This window comes from Balaenoptera borealis (genome assembly GCF_965194805.1).
Source record: "Balaenoptera borealis genome assembly, chromosome: 19".
In the NCBI taxonomy this organism is placed as follows: Eukaryota; Metazoa; Chordata; class Mammalia; order Artiodactyla; family Balaenopteridae; genus Balaenoptera; species Balaenoptera borealis.
This window is the reverse complement of record NC_138878.1, coordinates 53,476,891-53,497,152: the sequence shown is the minus strand read 5'-3', so window position 1 is coordinate 53,497,152 and position 20,262 is coordinate 53,476,891. Positions and strand designations below refer to the sequence as shown.

Genomic DNA, 20,262 nt, shown 5'->3' with positions numbered 1-20,262 from the left:
TTTTCTAGAAGAAGATTGGAAAGCTGAAGATGTTTTAGTGAAGTTCAAGGAATACCAAGACAGGCATTCTAGATCAGTTGTATCCATCAACCACAAAAGGCTAATGAAGGAGAGAACTAATATTTTGGGGAAAACATTTACTGTCAGCAAGAACCGTATTATTTCAAAAACAACACTACGTGAATATAAACCTGATGGAAAGATTTTTAAAAATATTTCAGAATTAGTCATTAGAAATATAAGTCCTGTAAGAGAGAAGTTTGGTGAGAGTAATGGATGGGAGAAATCACTCCTTAATACTAAACATGAGAAAATTCATACTGCAGTGAATCTCTATAAACAAACAGAGCGGAGTCTGAGTGGTAAACAAGAGCTTATTCAACATCAGAAGGTTCAAACTCCAGAGCAGTCATTTGAACATAATGAATGTGAAAAACCCTTCCTTATGAAAGGAATGTTATTTACACATACTAGAGCTCACAGAGGAGAAAGACCCTTTGAATACAATAAAGATGGAACAGGCTTCATCGAAAAGTCAAATCTCAATGTTCACCAACAAAATATTATGGAGAAGAAGGCCCACGCATACAGCAAATATGGGAAGTTCCTCTGTAGGAAGTCCATTTTTATCATGCATCAGAGATCTCAAACAGAAGAGAAACCCTTTCAGTGTCCTTACTGTGGGAATAGCTTTAGAAGGAAGTCATATCTCATTGAACATCAGCGAATTCACACAGGTGAGAAACCTTATGTTTGTAGTCAATGTGGAAAAGCCTTCCGTCAAAAGACAGCCCTCACTCTTCACGAGAAAACACATATAGAGGGGAAACCCTACATTTGTATGGATTGTGGGAAGTCCTTCCGCCAGAAGGCAACCCTTACTAGACATCACAAAACACATACAGGAGAGAAGGCCTATGAATGTACTCAATGTGGAAGTGCTTTTAGAAAGAAGTCATACCTCATTGATCATCAGAGAACACACACAGGAGAGAAACCATATCAATGTAATGAATGTGGGAAGGCATTTATCCAGAAGACAACCCTCACTGTACATCAGAGAACTCACACAGGAGAGAAACCCTATATTTGCAATGAATGTGGGAAGTCCTTCTGCCAAAAGACAACCCTCACTCTCCATCAAAGAATTCACACAGGAGAAAAACCCTATATTTGTAATGAATGTGGGAAGTCCTTCCGCCAGAAGGCAATCCTCACTGTTCATCAGAGAATACATACAGGAGAGAAATCCAATGGATGTCCTCAGTGTGGGAAAGCCTTTAGTAGGAAATCAAACCTCATTCGCCATCAGAAAACTCACACAGGAGAGAAACCATATGAATGTAAAGAATGTGGAAAGTTCTTCAGTTGTAAGTCAAACCTCATTGTCCATCAGAAAACTCACAAGATAGAAACCGTGGGAATTCACTAAAATCTGTGACTTTTTTGGTGAAAACTTATAAAGTCATAGTAAAACCTGTTGCTTGCAAATATAATAATATTAAACAGTTTAAGGTACTGTACCACATATGTACCTACTATTTGCTCTCCTATAAAACACATAAAAAGAATTACTGGACAAATTAAATGATAAAAGTCATTGAAAATACAAGCTTAAAATTTTTATTAGATTCACCAAACATAAATTCCTCTATCAAGTTGCTACAAACATTTTAAATTGCTTATTTTAAATTTTAATATATACCTTGTTGTGACCCAGTAATAAACAGTAGGCTGCCTGGCAGTGGTCCATGGACCACACTGTGAACAGAACTGCTTTAAAAGAAAGGTGGTGTGACTGTATTTCTCATTGCAAATATGGTATAAAAGTTGTTACCTCCTCAGAGTTAACCACAGTTCTAACTTCTAACATTATAGTTTTTGCATATTATAAACCTTTATATAAAGTAAATTATACATCATGTATTCTTTCATATATGGCTTGTTTCATCCATCACTCTGTCTTTAAAACTCATCATTAGTGCATGTGGCAGAAGTTTATTTATTTTCATTCTGTATAAAATTCCATTATATGATTATATTTCAATTTATCCAATCTACTGTTGATGGACTTTTTTTATTGTTTACAGCTTAGGGTCATAATAAATAATGCTTCTTTGAATGTATTTATATTTCGGTGTACATATATTCATTTCTCTCATGTATATACTTAGGAGTGGAATTGCTGGGTCCTGGGGTATATGTATGTTGATACTATCAAATGACTCATAACTTTCACAACATGAGATAATTCACTCTGAAGGAAGACAGCTGTAAATAGTATCAATATGGTGATGGCTCAAACGCAAGAATTCATACTAGAGGGAAACTCTATGAATGTTGTGAAAACTGGGAATCCAAATATAATGCATGTCCAAAGGCTTTTAGCCACAGCTCAAATCCTGAATACCAGACACATGTAATAAATGTGAGATTGCCTTTACCCCTAAGAATGCCTATTTGAAATCAAAGTCATACTAGAGAAAAGGAGGTATCTAGTATCTTCCTTGCTCAACATTGGAGAATTCTAACTGGATAAAATACTATCTTACTGGTCATATAAAAATGATAAATATGGAAAAGCTTATAGCCATAGCTCAAATCCTTACAACACCAGGGAATTCACAATGGATGGGAACACTTCAAATGAAATGACTGTAAGAATGATTAGCTATAACTCACTCTATACAACAGCAAAGAATTCATACTAAAGAAAGGAAGGTTGACATGGGAACAGATGAGGCTTCAACTCTTAACTCTGGGGAAAGCTGTTTCCATGAAAGAAGTCCAACCATACCAAGATCATGATGCTAGAGAGCCTATGTGTAGGCACCCTAGTCAATAGCCCCAGCTAAGCACCAAGCCGTTATCCAGTATCATCTGCCAACTATATGAATGGGCCATCTGGGGCAAGTCAAGTCTTTAGATGACTGTAGCTGCTGCTGACATCCAACTGGAACCACATGAGAGATCCACTCCCCCCTTCCCAAGCAGGAACTGCTCAGCTGAGGCCTTCTCAAATTTCTGACCCTCAAAATTAAATGGTCACATTTTAAAATTAAATTTGATAGGTTAAAAGAAGGGGGAAATAATCTGTTAGTATCTGTATTAAAAAATAAAGGTATGAATATTTGGATTCCAGGGTCAATGAGCAAAAGTGTGGTGACTACGAGGTGATCTAGGCGTGAGCAAAAACTGGCCCTGAAATACAGTTGAAGTTTGGACTGTAATTTTTGTTTACAATTACATATCTACATAACAATTCAGTGAGGAGTCCATATACATATCTTTTTTTTCCCTCCTTTTTTTTTTTTTTCTCCTTTTCTGGTAGTAAGTTATACTCATCAACTTGATTACCAATGCAAATGTATACTTCCCAATTTTGCAAAAAAAATTAAAATAGCCCCAAAATACCAGCTATGGACAATGCAGAGAGAAGTAAGTCTATCTTTGAAAGATCCTGTGCAGAGTCATTTCATGAATTAAGGTGAAGACAGAAATCAAGATATAGAATCCAATGGACATAAGTACCGCCATATCCTTGTAGGAGGAACCTTTGAATACCTTGAAGTTTTGCTTTCTAACAGCCGTTCAGGAAAATTAGGTCCAATAGTTTTTATTTTGGTATGAAACAGGATTGGGCTATATTCCAAACTCCTGTGTTAAGATTTCTTTTGAAGAAGTTGAAAATGTTCTTTTTCATTAATTTTTATGGGTCCTTATTTTATGAATTGATAAATATATGAAATGAGGATTTTCATCTAACTGATCTTTTGGTCAGTGAAGTTTGTGCAGCTCTGAGGAGTGGACATGATTTTGGAATCCAAGTCCACTTATTCCTAAATATATACAACAAGATAGGAATTAATTTGCAAATTCATATTTTGTAGACCTAACTGCAAGGTCATAGGACACAAGAGAATTAACATGGGCAAAAATTTCATCAGTTCAAAAGAACTAACAAAACTCCACAGAGTATATACGTGTAATGCTTTCCTTTAAAAACAAAGGATGTAGCTTACCAAGAGAAAGGGTAGGCAAGCATTTGGTTGGGGGGAGTCCAGTTGCAAGCTCCCCAGTGTCCTTATTCACACAGAGACTGCACTCTTATCTCCTGACTGAACCACTAAGATCTGTGTGAATCTTGGCTCTGGGAGAGCTCAGGCAGAAGTTCCCCACAAGGGCTTTTATGACCTTCTGTTCACTGGTCACATAGTCAAGCTGGGCTATCTAATTGTTTATGTGAGTAAACAAATTGACTCTGGGCTGTCTTTGAGGAAGTTTTCAACTTTAAACAGCACCTTATATACCCCTCTGCCCTTATCTCAATCAAAGGCAACATCAGACATTCAAGCATCATGGAGATAATGTTAGAGATTTTCCAGTCCAGCTATAAATCAATTCCATCCCATAAACATGGTTCCTACAACTCCTGTGTATTTTCTGATAATCTGTGTATGCAAAAAAGCATGTCGCCTCACTTCTTGTGTCCCCAGTATCAGATTGTGCATAGTGCATCTCAAACCTGAAACATTCTTGCCAGGTAATGCTTGAATATCTTCACTTAATTTGTGGTCCAGAAATAGTGCCAGACTTGTCATGCCCTGCCTTATAAGTAATATACAACAGCCAAAACACAGATATCAACACTGGTCTCTATAAACCGGGGCTTTTCACAATCATAGATGTGTGACAATACCAAGCAGTGAAGAGGATGTGAAACAACTGGAACTCTCATACACTGCTAATGGGAATGCAAAGTGGTAAAACCACTCTGGAAAACAATATGGCGGTTTCTTAAAAAGTTAAACATACACTTCCCATGTGACCTAGCCATCCCACTTATATTTAGCCTACAGAAATAAAAACTTATGTTCACACTAAAACCTATTCATGAATGTCTATAGTATTATCATTTATAATCACTAAAAACTGGAAACAATCCAAATGTTCTTCAATGGATAAATGGATACACCATGGTACATCCACAAAATGGAATATTACTCAACAATAAAAATAATGAACCATTGACACACGCAACATTATGGATGAAACTAGTCTCAAAAAGTTACATACTGGGAGGAGCTTCAAGATGGCGGAAGAGTAAAATGCGGAGATCACCTTCCTCCCCACAAATACATCAGAAATACATCTACATGTGGAACAACTCCTACAGAACACCTACTGAACGCTGGCAGACCTCAGACCTCCCAAAAGGCAAGAAACTCCCCACGTACCTGGGTAGGGCAAAAGAAAAAAGGAAAAACAGAGACAAAAGAATAGGGACGGGACCTGCACCAGTGGGAGGGAGCTGTGAAGGAGGAAAGGTTTCCACACACTAGGAAGCCCCTTCGTGGGCGGAGACTGCGGGTGGTGGAGCGGGGGAGCTTCAGAGCCACTGAGGAAAGCGCAGCAACAGGGGTGCGGAGGGCAAAGTGGAGAGATTCCCGCACAGAGGATCGGTGCTGACCAGCACTCACCAGCCCGAGAGGCTTGTCTGCTCACCCGCCGGGACAGGTGGGGGCTGGGAGCTGAGGCTCGGGCTTCGGTCGGATTGCAGGGAGAGGACTGGGGTTGGCGGCGTGAACACAGCCTGAAGCAGGCTAGTGCGCCACCGCTAGCCGGGAGGGAGTCCGGGAAAAGTCTGGACCTGCCCAAGAGGCAAGAGAATATTGTTTCGGGGTGTGTGAGGAGAGGGGATTCAAAGCACTGCCTAAATGAGCTCCAGAGACAGGCGCGAGCCGCGGCTATCAGCGTGGACCCCAGAGACGGGCATGAGATGCTAAGGCTGCTGTTGCAGCCACCAAGAAGCCTGTGTGCAAGCACAGGTCACTATCCACACCTCCCCTCCCAGGAGCCTGTGCAGCCCGCCACCGCCAGGGTCCCGTGATCCAGGGACAACTTCCCCAGGAGAACGCACAGTGCGCCTCAGGCTGGTGCAACGTCACGCTGGCCTCTGCCACTGCAGGCGTGCCCCACATCCGTACCCCTCCCTCCCACCGGCCTGAGCGAGCCAGAGCCCCCAAATCAGCTGCTCCTTTAACCCTGTCCTGTCTGAGCAAAGAACAGACGCCCTCAGGCGACCTACACGCAAAGGTGGGTCCAAATCCAAAGCTGAAACCCGGGAGCTGTGCAAACAAAGAAGAGAAAGGGAAGTCTCTCCCAGCAGCCTCAGGAGCAGCGGATTAAATCTCCACAATCAACTTGATGTACCCTGCATGTGTGGAATACCTGAATAGACAACGAATCATCCCAAGTTGAGGAGGTGGACTTTGGGAGCAACGATATATTTTTTTTTCCCTTTTTCTAGTTTTGTGAGTGTGTATGTGTATGCTTGTGTGTGTGCTTTTGTCTGTATAGCTTTGTTTTTACCATTTGTCCTAGGGTTCTGTTTGTCCGTTTTTTCTTTCTTTTTTACTTTATTTTTTGTTACTTAAAAATTTTTTTTCTTAATAATTATTTTTTATTTTAATTATTTTATTTTATTTTATCTTCTTTCTTTCTTTCTTTCTTTCTTTTTTTTCTCCCTTTTATTCTGAGCCATGTGGAGGACAGGCTCTTGGTGCTCCAGCCAGGCATCAGGGCTGTGCCTCTGAGGTGGGAGAGCCAAGTTCAGGACACTGGTCCACAAGAGACCTCCCAGATCCACGTAATATCAAATGGTGAAAATCTCCCAGAGATCTCCATCTCAACGCCAAGACCAGTTCCACTCAACAACCAGGAAGCTACAGTGCAGGACACCCTATGCCAAACAACTAGCAAGACAGGAACACAACCCCATCCATTAGCACAGAGGTTGCCTAAAATCATAATAAGGCCACAGACACCCCAAAACACACCACCAGACGTGGACCTGCCCACCAGAAAGACAAGAAACAGCCTCATCCACCAGAACACAGGCACTAGTCCCCTCCACCAGGAAGCCTACACAACCCACTGAACCAACCTTAGCCACTGGGGACAGACACCAAAAACAATGGAAACTATGAACCTGCAGCCTGCGAAAAGGAGACCCCAAACACAGTAAGTTAAGCAAAATGAGAAGACAGAGAAACATACAGCAGATGAAGGAGCAAGGCAAAAACCCACCAGACCTAACAAATGAAGAGGAAATAGGCAGTCTACCTGAAAAAGTATTCAGAATAATGATAGTAAAGATGATCCAAAATCTTGGAAATAGAATGGAGAAAATACAAGAAACGTTGAACAAGGACCTGGAATAACTAAAGAGCAAACAAACAGAGATGACAACACAATAAATGAAATTAAAAATTCTCTAGAAGGGATCAGTAGCAGAATAACTGAGGCAGAAGAACGGATAAGTGACCTGGAAGATAAAATAGTGGAAATAACTACTGCAGAGCAGAATAAAGAAAAAAGAATGAAAAGAATTGAGGACAGTCTCAGAGACCTCTGGGACAACATTAAATGCACCAACATTCGAATTATAGGGGTCCCAGAAGAAGAAGAGAAAAAGAAAGGGACTGAGAAAATATTTGAAGAGATTATAGTTGAAAACTTCCCTAATATGGGAAAGGAAATAGTTAATCAAGTTCAGGAAGCACAGAGAGTCCCATACAGTATAAATCCAAGGAGAAACACGCCAAGACACATATTAATCAAACTATCAAAAATTAAATACAAAGAACAAATATTAAAAGCAGCAAGGTAAAAACAACAAGTAACACATAAGGGAATCCCCATAAGGTTAACATCTGATCTTTCAGCAGAAACTCTGCAAGCCAGAAGGGAGTGGCAGGACATATTTAAAGTGATGAAAGAGAAAAACCTACAACCAAGATTACTCTACCCAGCAAGGATCTCATTCAGATTTGACGGAGAAATTAAAATCTTTACAGACAAGCAAAAGCTAAGAGAATTCAGCACCACCAGACCAGCTTTACAACAAATGCTAAAGGAACCTTTCTAGGCAAGAAACACAAGAGAAGGAAAAGACCTACAATAATAAACCCAAAACAATTAAGAAAATGGTAATAGGAACATACATATCAATAATTACCTTAAATGTAAATGGATTAAATCCTCCAACCAAAAGACATAGACTGGCTGAATGGATACAAAAACAAGACCCATATATATGCTGTCTACAAGAGACCCACTTCAGACCTAGGGACACATACAGACTGAAAGTGAGGGGATGGAAAAAGATATTCCATATAAATGGAAATCAAAAGAAAGCTGGAGTAGCAATTCTCATATCAGACAAAATAGACTTGAAAACAAAGACTATTACAAGAGACAAATAAGGACACTACATAATGATCAAGGGATCAATCCAAGAAGAAGATATAACAATTGTAAATATTTATGCACCCAACATAGGAGCACCTCAATACATAAGGCAAATGCTAACAGCCATAAAAGGGGAAATTAACAGTAACACAATCAGAGTAGGGGACCTTAACACCCTACTTTCACCAATGGACAGATCATCCAAAATGAAAATAAATAAGGAAACACAAGCTTTAAATGATACATTAAACAAGATGGACTTAATTGATATTTATAGGACATTCCATCCAAAAACAACAGAATACACATTCCTCTCAAGTGCTCATGGAACATTCTCCAGGATAGATCATATCTTGGGTCACAAATCAAACCTTGGTAAATTTAAGAAAATTGAAATCATACCAAGTATCTTTTCCAACCACAACACTATGAGACTAGATATCAATTACAGGAAAAAATCTGTAAGAAATACAAACACATGGAGGATAAACAACGCACTACTTAATCACCAAGAGATCACTGAATAAATCAAAGAGGAAATAAAAAAATACCTAGAAACAAATGACAATGAAAACACAACGACCCAAAACCTATGGGATGCAGGGAAAGCAGTTCTAAGAGGGAAGTTTACAGCTATACAAGCCTACCTTTAGAAACAAGAAACATCTCAAATAAACAACCTAACCTTACACCTAACACAATTAGAGAAAGAAGAACAAAAAAACCCCAAAGTTAGCAAAAGGAAAGAAATCATAAAGATCAGATCAGAAGTAAATGAAAAAGAAATGAAGGAAACAATAGCAAAGATCAATAAAACTAAAAGCTGGTTCTTTAAGATGATAAACAAAATTGATAAACCATTAGCCAGACTTATCAAGAAAAAAAGGGAGAAGACTCAAATCAATAGAATCAGAAATGAAAAAGGAGAAGTAACCACTGACACTGCAGAAATACAAAGGATCATGAGAGATTACTACAAGCAACTATATGCTAATAAAATGGACAACCTGGAAGAAATGGACAAATTCTTAGAAATGCACAACCTTCTGAGACTGAACCAGGAAGAAATAGAAAATATGAACAGACCAATCACAAGCACTGAAATTGAAACTCTGATTAAAAATCTTCCAAAAAACAAAAGCCCAGGACCAGATGGCTTCACAGGCGAATTCTATCAAACATTTAGAGAAAAGCTAACACCTATCCTTCTCAAACTCTTCCAAAATATAGCAGAGGGAGGAACACTCCCAAACTCATTCTACGAGGCCACCATCACTCTGATACCAAAACCAGATAAAGATGTCACAAAGAAAGAAAACTACAGGCCAATATCACTGATGAACATAGATGCAAAAATCCTCAACAAAATACTAGCAAACAGAATCCAACAGCACATTAAAAGGATCATACACCATGATCAAGTGGGGTTTATCCCAGGAATGCAAGGATTCTTCAATATACGCAAATCAATCAACGTGATACACCATATTAACAAATTGAAGGAGAACAACCATATGATCATCTCAATAGATGCAGAGAGAGCTTTTGACAAAATTCAACACCCATTTATGATAAAAACCCTCCAGAAAGTAGGCATAGAGGGAACTTTCCTCAACATAATAAAGGCCATATATGGCAAACCCACAGCCAACATCGTCCTCAATGGTGAAAAACTGAAACCATTTCCACTAAGATCAGGAACAAGACAAGGTTGCCCACTCTCACCACTATTATTCAACATAGTTTTGGAAGTGTTAGCCACAGCAATCAGAGAAGAAAAAGAAATAAAAGGAATCCAAATCAGAAAGAAGTAAAGCTGTCACTGTTTGCAGATGACGTGATACTATACATAGAGAATCCTAAAGATGCCACCAGAAAACTACTAGAGCTAATCAATGAATTTGGTAAAGTAGCAGGATACAAAACTAATGCACAGAAATCTCTTGCATTTCTATACACTAATGACGAAAAATCTGAAAGTGAAATTAAGAAAACACTCCCATTTACCATTGCAACAAAAAGAATAAAATATCTAGGAATAAACCTACCTAAGGAGACAAAAGACCTGTATGCAGAAAATTATAAGACACTGATGAAAGAAATTAAAGATGATACAAATAGATGGAGAGATATATCATGTTCCTGGATTGGAAGAATCGACATTGTGAAAATGACTCTACTACCCAAAGCAATCTACAGATTCAATGCAATCCCTATCAAACTACCACTGGCATTTTTCACAGAACTAGAACAAAAAATTTCACAATTTGTATGGAAATGCAAAAGACCCCAAATAGCCAAAGCAATCTTGAGAAAGAAAAACGGAGCTGGAGGAATCAGGCTCCCTGACTTCAGACTATACTACAAAGCTACAGTAATCAAGACAATATGGTACTGGCACAAAAACAGAAATATAGCTCAATGGAACAGGATAGAAAGCCCAGAGATAAACCCACGCACATATGGTCACCTTATTTTGATAAAGGAGGCAAGAATATACAGTGGAGAAAAGACAGCCTCTTCAATAAGTGGTGCTGGGAAAACTGGACAGCTACATGTAAAAGAATGAAATTAGAACACTCCCTAACACCATACACAAAAATAAACTCAAAATGGATTAAAGACCTAAATGTAAGGCCAGACACCGTCAAACTCTTAGAGGAAAACATAGGCAGAACACTCTATGACATAAATCACAGCAAGATCCTTTTTGACCCACCTCCTAGAGAAATGGAAATAGAAACAAAAATAAACAAATGGGACCTAATGAAACTTAAAAGCTTTTGCACAGCAAAGGAAACCATAAATAAGACAAAAAGACAACCCTCAGAATGGGAGAAAATATTTGCAAATGAAGCAACTGACAAAGGATTAATCTCCAAAACATACAAGCAACTCATGCACCTCAATATCAAAAAAACAAACAACCCAATCCAAAAATGGGCAGAAGACCTAAATAGACATTTCTCCAAAGAAGATATACAGATTGGCAACAAACACATGAAAGAATGCTCAACATCATTAATCATTAGAGAAATGCAAATCAAAACTACAATGAGGTATCACCTCACACCAGTCAGAATGGCCATCATCAAAAAATCTACAGACAATAAATACTGGAGAGAGTGTGGAGAAAAGGGAATCCTCTCGCACTGTTGGTGGGAATGTAAATTGATACAGCCACTATGGAGAACAGTATGGAGGTTCCTTAAAAAACTAAAAAAAGAACTACCATATGACCCAGCAATCCCACTACTGGGCATATATCCTGAGAAAACCATAATTCAAAAAGTCATGTACCAAAATGTTCATTGCAGCTCTATTTACAATAGCCAGGACATGGAAGCAACCTAAGTGTCCATCGACCGATGAATGGATAAAGAAGATGTGGCACATATATACAATGGAATGTTACTCGGCCATAAAAAGGAACGAAACTGAGATATTTGTAGTGAGGTGGATGGACCTAGAGACTGTCATACAGAGTGAAGTAAGTCAGAAAGAGAAAAACAAATACTGTATGCTAACACATATATATGGAATCTAAAAAAAAAAAAAAGGTCAGAAGAACCTAGGGGCAAGATGGGAATAAAGATGCAGACCTACTAGAGAATGGACTTGAGGATACGGGGAGGGGGAAGGGTAAGCTGGGACAAAGTGAGAGAGTGGCATGGACATATATACACTACCAAACGTAAAATAGATAGCTAGTGGGAAGCAGCCGCATAGCACAGGGAGATCAGCTCGGTGCTTTGTGACCACCTAGAGGGGTGGGATAGGGAGGGTGGGAGGGAGGGAGACACAAGAGGGAAGAGATATGGGGACAGATGTATATGTATAACTGATTCACTTTGTTATAAAGCAGAAACTAACACACCATTGTAAAGCAATTATACTCCAATAAATATGTTAAAAAAAAAGTTACATACTATATGGTTCCATTTATAAGACATTCTGGAAAAGATAAAAATATAGGTACCCAGGATATATCAGTGGTTGCCAGGTATTAGGGGTGGGGGAATATTCTGAATAGAAAGGGGATGCATGAGGGAATTCCTTGAGCTGTTGTAATTGTTTTGCATACTGTTTGTGGTCATAAATATAAAAATATGCATGTGAAAAAAAATAGAAGTGTGTACATACCAAAAATAGTGAACTGGAGTAGTAACATCAGCAAGATGGTGGAATAGAGTTTCCAGCACTTGTCGTCTCATTGGAACATCAATCTGAACAACCATCCACACATGAAAATGCCTCCACATGAGCTAATACAGCACTTGAGTGGAGCACACAAATGAAAGATACGTTGAAGAGGATAAAAAGGACAATTTCACACTACCTGCATTACCCTTTCCCCAAGCCTGTGCAGTGAAGTGTGGAGAGATACACCCTTTGCATGGGGGGAAGAAGAGTGAAGTTAGCACCCAACTTTGCCATAGACCCAAGCACCAGCCTCCTCCAGTGAATCCAGGCTCCAGGAAAGCCCCTCCAGGTAAACCATAACTCAGAATCCAGGCCTGCCCCTGTGGACCCAGACACCAGGCTCCATGCTGCCCAACCCAGCGCCATGCTGGCCCTACAGTCCCAGGTACCAGATTGGTACCCATGGACCTAGGCTCCAGGCCTGCCCCAATAGACTCCACTATCAGGATTGCCCCTATGGCCTCAGACCAGGCCTACCCCCATGGATCCAGACAACAGGCCAACTCCACCAAGGTCAGCCCCCACAGATTAAGGTTCAAGGCCTGTCACTGTCACAGGAACAGGTCAGCTCCTGTGGACCCAGGCTTCAGGCCTATCTCCACAGATCCAGTCACCAGGCCAAGTCCAGTGAACCCCAGCACCAGGCCAGCCCCTATGGACATAGGCAGGCCTACTGCACAGACCCAATTAACAAGCCCAGCCCAGTGGCTCCTGGCACCAGATCAGACACCATGGATCCAAGTTTCAGGCCTGTCCCTGCAGTCTCAGGTACCAGGCCCACTCACCTGCTAAACCAACCACCAGGTCAGCCTACCTGAAGGCTCCAGGAGCAAGCCTACCCATAGACATCACCAGCTGATCCACCCAGAATCTCTGAGCAGCTAGTCTGTGAAGGGTTTTCACTACTAAAGCCAGTCTGTAAAGACTGGAAGAGATGCCTCTTCTTCAAATGTGCAGACACCAATGCAAATCCACAAGGGCCACAAATAATCAGGGAAACATGACACCACCATAGTAACAAAATAAAGCATGAGTAACCAACCCAAAAGAAATAGAGATCTTTAAACCGCCTGACAAAGAATTCAAAATAATCATCTTAAAGAAGCTCAGTGAGCTACAAGAAAGCTAAACAAAATCAGGAAAACAATACAAGAACAAAATGAGACAGGACAAAGAGCTAGAAACCATAAAAAAGAACCAAATAGAAATTCTATACTTGAGAAACACAATGACTACATTTTAAAATGCCAGCACATCAGTAGGAGACTTGATCAAGCAGAAGAGAGAATCAGTGAGTTCTAAGACTTGCTGTTCATTTGAAATCACCCAGTCAGAGGACCAAAAGAAAGTCTACAGGAATTATGGGGTACCAGCAAAGGTATCAATATATGCATTATGGGAATCCCAGAAGAGGCAGAGAAAGAGAAAGAGGAAGACAGGTTATTTAAAATATAAAAATAGAAAACGTCCCTAATCTGGAGAGGGAAATGAACACCCATATCCATGCAGCCTAAATAACTCCAAATAATTATAATCAAACTCTTAAGAGTTGAAGACAAAGAGAATTTTGAAAGCAGCAATAGAAAAGCAACTCATCATATCCAAGGGCACCCCCCTAAGACTATTAACAGATGTCTCATCAGAAACCTTGCAAGCCAAGAGAGAGAGGCATAATATCTTCAAAGTGCTGAAAGAAAAAAGACTGCAACCAAGAAAACTATACCCGGCAAAGCTGTCATTCAGAAATGAAGAGGGAAAAAAAATTCCCATACAAACAAAAGCTTGAGGGAGTTTACCACTGGACCACCTTACAAGAAATGCTAAAGGGGGTTCTTCAAGTTGAAATGAACAGATGCTAAGTAACAACTTGAAAACATATGAAAGTATAAAACTCAGTGGTAAAAGTAAAGTCAGAATACTCTACTATAGTACAGTGGCATGTTAATAACAAAACTTTAGTATAAAGATTAAAGGACAAAGTATTAAAAATAACTGTAACTAAAATTTATTATTGATACACGAAATCAAGAAATGTAAATTGTGATATCAATTAACATTAAAGGTGGGGGGAGGAGAAGTTAAATCATAGAGATTTTGTATGTGGTCAAAGTTAAGTTCTTAGCTTGAAATAAACAGTTATGTTTTATGTAAGCCTCATGGTAACCACAAAGAAAAAATGTGCAGTAGATACACAAAAGATAGAGAAAGGGATCAGTGCATTGCACTATAAAAAAAGCATCAAATTATAAAGGAAGATAGCAAAGAAAGGAAAAAAGGGACACACACAAAAAACGAAAACAATGAACAAAATGGCAATAAAAAGACCTTACCGGGCTTCCCTGGTGGCGCAGTGGTTGAGAATCTGCCTGCCAATGCAGGGGACACGGGTTCGAGCCCTGGTTTGGGAAGATCCCACATGCCGTGGAGCAACTGGGCCCGTGAGCCACAATTACTGAGCCTGCGCGTCTGGAGCCTGTGCTCCGCAACAAGAGAGGTCGTGATAGTGAGAGGCCCGCGCGCACCACGATGAAGAGTGGCCCCCACTTGCCACAACTAGAGAAAGCCCTCGCACAGAAACGAAGACCCAACACAGCAAAAAATAAATTAATTGTGGTGGCCCCCAAGCTGTAAGCTTATTCAGCTTTCTGCTTTGTGGAGAACTGCTTGTCTCTTTCTTGGTATGCACTCCTGACGCTGCGGTATTGAGCGTAAAAAAGGAAAATGGCTTGCGGCCAGTTTCGTTCCAGGTGCCTGCTCTGGATCTAAGAGCCCCTGGTTGTTCCCCAGAAGAAGGACGTGCTGCCCTGAGGGGGAAGTCTGTATCTCCAAAGAACGGCCCATAAGGCATGCTGACGCATAGATAGTGGTGCATAGATAGTGGTGCATAGATAGTGGCGCATAGATAATGGCGCATAGATAATGGCGCATAGATAGTGGCGACAGAATTATGTGGAAATACAAGGTTTGCTGATTTGTTGTCTGGTATTCGTTCCGTACTAAACCTATATATACATTCATGCTCTTTGAATAAACTTGCCTTGCAACCATCAGTTGTCTTGGCCCTTCTGACCCCATACTGGTGCTTTTCAGTTCCTTACCCCTCACCGCCAGGAACTTCTAGCTTTCTGCAGCCGGTCTGTGGCAATTAATTAATTAATTATTTTAAAAAAGAGCCTCTTATAAAAAAAAAAAGACCTTACCTATCAATAATTACTTTAAATGTAAATGAAATAAATTATTTAATCCAAAGATAGTAGAGTAGCTGAATCAATCAGTAGAGTAGTTGAAGGGATTGAAAAACAGATCCAACTTTTTGCTACCAACCAGAGACTCACTTTAAGGATATCCATAGGCTGAAAGTGAAAGGATGGAAAAAGATATCCCATGCAAATGGTAACCAAAAGAGAGCTGGGATGGCTATACTTATATCAGACAAAATAGAATTTCAGTTGAAATCTTTCACAGAGAATAAAAAAGGTCACTATTATGATGTGGCCAATTCATAAAGAAGATATAATAATTGTAAATATATATGCACCTAACATCTGGGCACTTAAATATATAAGGCAAATATTAACAGAACTGAACAGAGAAATAAACAGTAATACAGTAGTAGTAGGGAACTTCAATACCCCATTATCAACAATGGATAGTTCATCCAGACAGAAAACACTACAGAACAAATGAACATAACAGACACACATAGAACATTCCATCCAACAGCAGCAGAATAAATATTTTTTCTCAAGAACACACGGAACATTCTCCAGGATAGATCATATGTTATGGCACAAAACAAATCTTAACACATTTAAGAAGACTGAAATCATATCAAGTATCCTTTTGACCACAATATTATGAAACTAAAAATCATTAACAGGAGGAAAATTGGAAAATTCACAGATAACATGAAAATTAAACACACTCCTTAACAATCAATGGATCAGAAAAGAAATCAAAAGGGAAATCAAAAAGTATCTTGAGAAAAATGAAAATAGAAGCAAAACATACAAAAGCAGATGGGATAAAGCAAATATAGTTTCAAGAGGGAAGTTTATAGAGATAAAAGCCTACATTTTTTTAAAAAAGAAAGATCTTAAGTAAACTACCTAACTTTATGCCTTAAGAAACTTGAAAAAGAAGAATTAAGGCCAAAATCTGCAGGTGGAAAAAAAGATAACATTAGAGCAGATATAAATGAAATAAAGACTAGAAAGACAATAGAAAAGATCAATAAAACTGAGTTGGTCCTTTGAAAATATGAAGCTGAAAAATTTTTAGCTAGTCTAATCAAGTAAAAAAAGAAAGATAGGACTCAAATAAATGTTATAAACAAGAGAGAAGAGTTCCAATATTGCAGAGCAGGCAATGAAGAATTTGGAGCAGAAAGGCAGTAAATAGTTGGTACAATGTTTATAAATCCCTCTAATACATTAAAATTAAATAAAAGTAGGCTAAATGTGGACTGATGAGAACATCATGAATCTTGGATTATGATTAATCCACTTTTGTCCAAAGAATTTTAAAAATTTAATTCCTGGAAGAATACAAAAGAAGTGACAGCTATAGTTACCCCTGTGTAGGGAAAGCAGATGGTTATAGGACTAGATATTAGGGAAGATTTTATTTTCAAGTTATTTTGGGTAATTTTTGGATTTTTATAGTATCTGTTTTTATTTCCCATTTTTTTAAACTACAAAATTAATGTAACATCAGAACATACACACACTTTCATGGTTGGGAATCTACCAATAGAAACATAAGAATGACAATCTAAGAATGTTTATTGCACGATCATTTCTGGTGAAAAAAGTAGACACAATTTGAATGTCTACAGTAGGGAATGGTTCAAAATACTGGCATACATCCCATACTAGAAATATTCTGAAACTTTAAAAAGAATGAGTCAGATCTACAGTATTGACCTGGGAAAATGTCCATGATTATTTAAGTGTAAAGGGCAAAATGCCACGAAATATGTCACTATGGGGGTAAAACCTTTCACAGACATGCAATAAACCCTTCACATGTGCAGATATGCTTGAGCACGAAGGAAGAAGCAACACACACACATATTGGTTATTTCAGGGATTTGTGGGAGGGGAAGAAATTGTTTTCATTTTATTTCTGCCCCACTTCACTGGTTTCAGTGAAAACAAATAGTTTTATAAAATTTATTTCCAGTACTGATCATTACAATAATTCAGAAACAGCACTGATACCAGAGCAATTTTCATTTTAATAACTTTTCCATTTTCTCACTTGAAAAAAAAAAGAGTTCAAAGATTACTAAAATAAATCCATACTAATGAAACCCAGTATTTTACCAACATTTTCCTTAAAGAAAAAAAAAAGTATATCTCCAAAAATAATTTCATGATGCTAGACTAGGGTGGGGAGAGAGGAAAATTTACTGAAGTCTCAACCGTATAAAGTGTCTGATGTACATTAAATTGCAAGCCATCATTAATGGCCTTCCCACATTCATATGGTTTCTTCCCAGAATGAATTCTCTGATGGTGTGAGAAGCTCGAATGATAGCTAAAGGTCTTTCCACATTCCTTACATTCAAAGGGCTTCTCACCAGTATGAATTCTCTGATGTTGAATAAGGTGTGAATGAAGTCTAAAGGCCTTACCACATATCATACATTCATGAGGTTTCTCACCAGTGTGAATTATCTGATGTCTTTTGAGGTGTGAGCACTGTCTGAAAGTCTTCCCACATTCCTTACACTCATAGGGTTTCTCACCAGTATGAATCCTCCGATGTAGAGTAAGTTGTAAGCCATCACAAAAGGCCTTCCCACATTCACTACATTCATAAGGTTTTTTGCCAGAATGAATTTTCTGATGGTGAGAGAAGCTTGAGTGATAGCTAAAGGCCTTTCCACATTCTCTACATTCATAGGGTTTCTCACCAGTGTGAATTCTCTGATGTATTGTAAGGTGTGATCGATGTCTGAAAGTCTTTCCACATTCTTTACATTCATAGGGTTTCTCACCAGTATGGAGTCGCAGATGTTCAGTAAGTTGAAAGCCACGAATAAAAGCCTTCCCACATTGCTTACATTCATAGGGTTTTTCACCAGTATGAAGTCTCTGATGTTGAGTAAGCTGTGATTGCTGCCTAAATGCCTTCCCACATTCCTTACATTCATAAGGTTTCTCACCAGTGTGAATTCTCTGATGTAGAATAAGTTCTGAGCCATAATTAAAGGCCTTCCCACATTCTTTACACTCATAGGGTTTCTCATGAGTATGAAGTCTCTGATGTATGGTAGGGGATGATCGATGCCTGAAAGTCTTTCCACATTCTTTACATTCAAAGGGTTTCTCACCAGTATGGAGGTGCAGATGTTCAGTAAGTTGAAAGCCACAAATAAAAGCCTTCCCACATTGCTTATATTCATAGGGTTTTTCACCAGTATGAAGTCTCTGATGTTGAGTAAATTGTGATAGCTGCATAAAGGCCTTCTCACATTCCTTACATTCATTGGGTTTCTCACCAGTGTGAATTCTCTGATGTAGAATAAGTTCTGAGCCATAATAAAAGGCCTTGCCACATTCTTTACATTCATAGTGTTTTTCACCTTTATGAATTCTCAAATGTTGTATAAGTTGTGAGCAATGAATAAAGGCCTTCCAACATTCCTTACATTCATTGCATTTGTTACTATTTTGAATTCTCTGTTGTTTAGTAAGGTATGATGTATCAACAGTTTCTGCACATACCTTACATTCAGGAAGTTTTTCTTTAGAATGAGTTTTGTGATGACTAAAGAATAAATGGTAACTGAAGTTTTTTCTACATTCTTTACATTCAAAGATTTTCTGTCTATTATAAAATTCCTGAGCGAACAATATATGTTGGCTAAAAATGGGCATGTGTTCATGGTTGATAATAAATTGCCTGAAATAGCCCTTCTGTTTTCCCTGTTGTCTCTCAAACTGACTTTTGCATGCCCAAATATCTCTGAAAATGGATTTCTCAGGACTATGGCTTTTAAATGGTTCCATGATAGCCCATTGGGATGATTCTGTCTCATAAATGTTTCTTTTTGGAGATAACTTCTTGGACTCACACTTGGACACCAAGTCTGAAAGATAAGAAACACATTTTAATTGCTAGTTTTGTGTTACAAAGGAAATGAAATATCTCTGGTAAAAAAGAGAGAGAATTGAAAATAATTCACATAAGAAATGAAAGGCTTGGGGAGCTCTTAAATACCATCATGCAATTGAATGAAAATAGAGTAAGGAGAATGCAAAGAAATGAAAGCTCATGAAAGAAAAGTGAGGGAGTTAATTAACAAGTCAAGTCAGTGGTTCTGAAATTTTGATCCACTTCAGAATCACCTTGGGAATTTGTTGTAATTATGGATGTTTACAAAACATTCTAGATCACCTGAATCAGAGTCTACGAGAGTCTGTATATTTTAACACTCTCCACCAGGCCAAAGGATTATGTGCTATCTGCTAGTTGTCCCCAAACATCTATTATTCCCCTTTTGTACACTGAACCCTTGGTTTTTAGTTGAGAACAGGCTGCCCAATATAAACATTGCACTTCCCAGGACCCTTTGCAGCAGAACATGCCATGTAACTGGATTCTGCCTAAAGAAATGCAGAAGTATTATGTAGTAGCTTCTGAGAACTTTTTTTTTTATTATTTTTAAAATTTTTTATTTATTTATTTTTGACTGCCTTGGTCTTCATTGCTGCCATGGGCTTTCTCTAGTTGCGGTGAGCGGGGACTACTCTTCGTCACAGTGTGCGGGCTTCTCAGTCCGGTAGCTTCTCTTGT

The 20,262-nt window shown here is 38.7% G+C and overlaps 2 protein-coding genes across 11 annotated transcripts in view; one reads left to right on the top strand and one right to left on the bottom strand.

Annotated features, from left to right (window-relative positions):
- The window catches only part of ZNF382 (zinc finger protein 382), a 58,942-nt gene extending 48,970 nt beyond the window's left edge, over positions 1-9,972 (top strand). Inside the window, exon 5 of the mRNA XM_082367421.1 lies at positions 9-9,972. Coding sequence (XP_082223547.1) covers positions 9-1,432 — 1,424 coding nt within the window. The 3' untranslated portion in view covers positions 1,433-9,972. The remainder of the gene's footprint in view (positions 1-8) is intronic.
- A 1,737-nt stretch (positions 9,973-11,709) lies between these two features.
- The window catches only part of ZNF461 (zinc finger protein 461), a 136,477-nt gene continuing 127,924 nt past the window's right edge, over positions 11,710-20,262 (bottom strand). For all 10 annotated transcript variants that reach the window (XM_082367292.1, XM_082367294.1, XM_082367295.1 and 7 more), the window contains one exon: positions 11,710-19,555. In XM_082367292.1, coding sequence (XP_082223418.1) covers positions 17,844-19,555 — 1,712 coding nt within the window. In that variant the 3' untranslated portion in view covers positions 11,710-17,843. The remainder of the gene's footprint in view (positions 19,556-20,262) is intronic.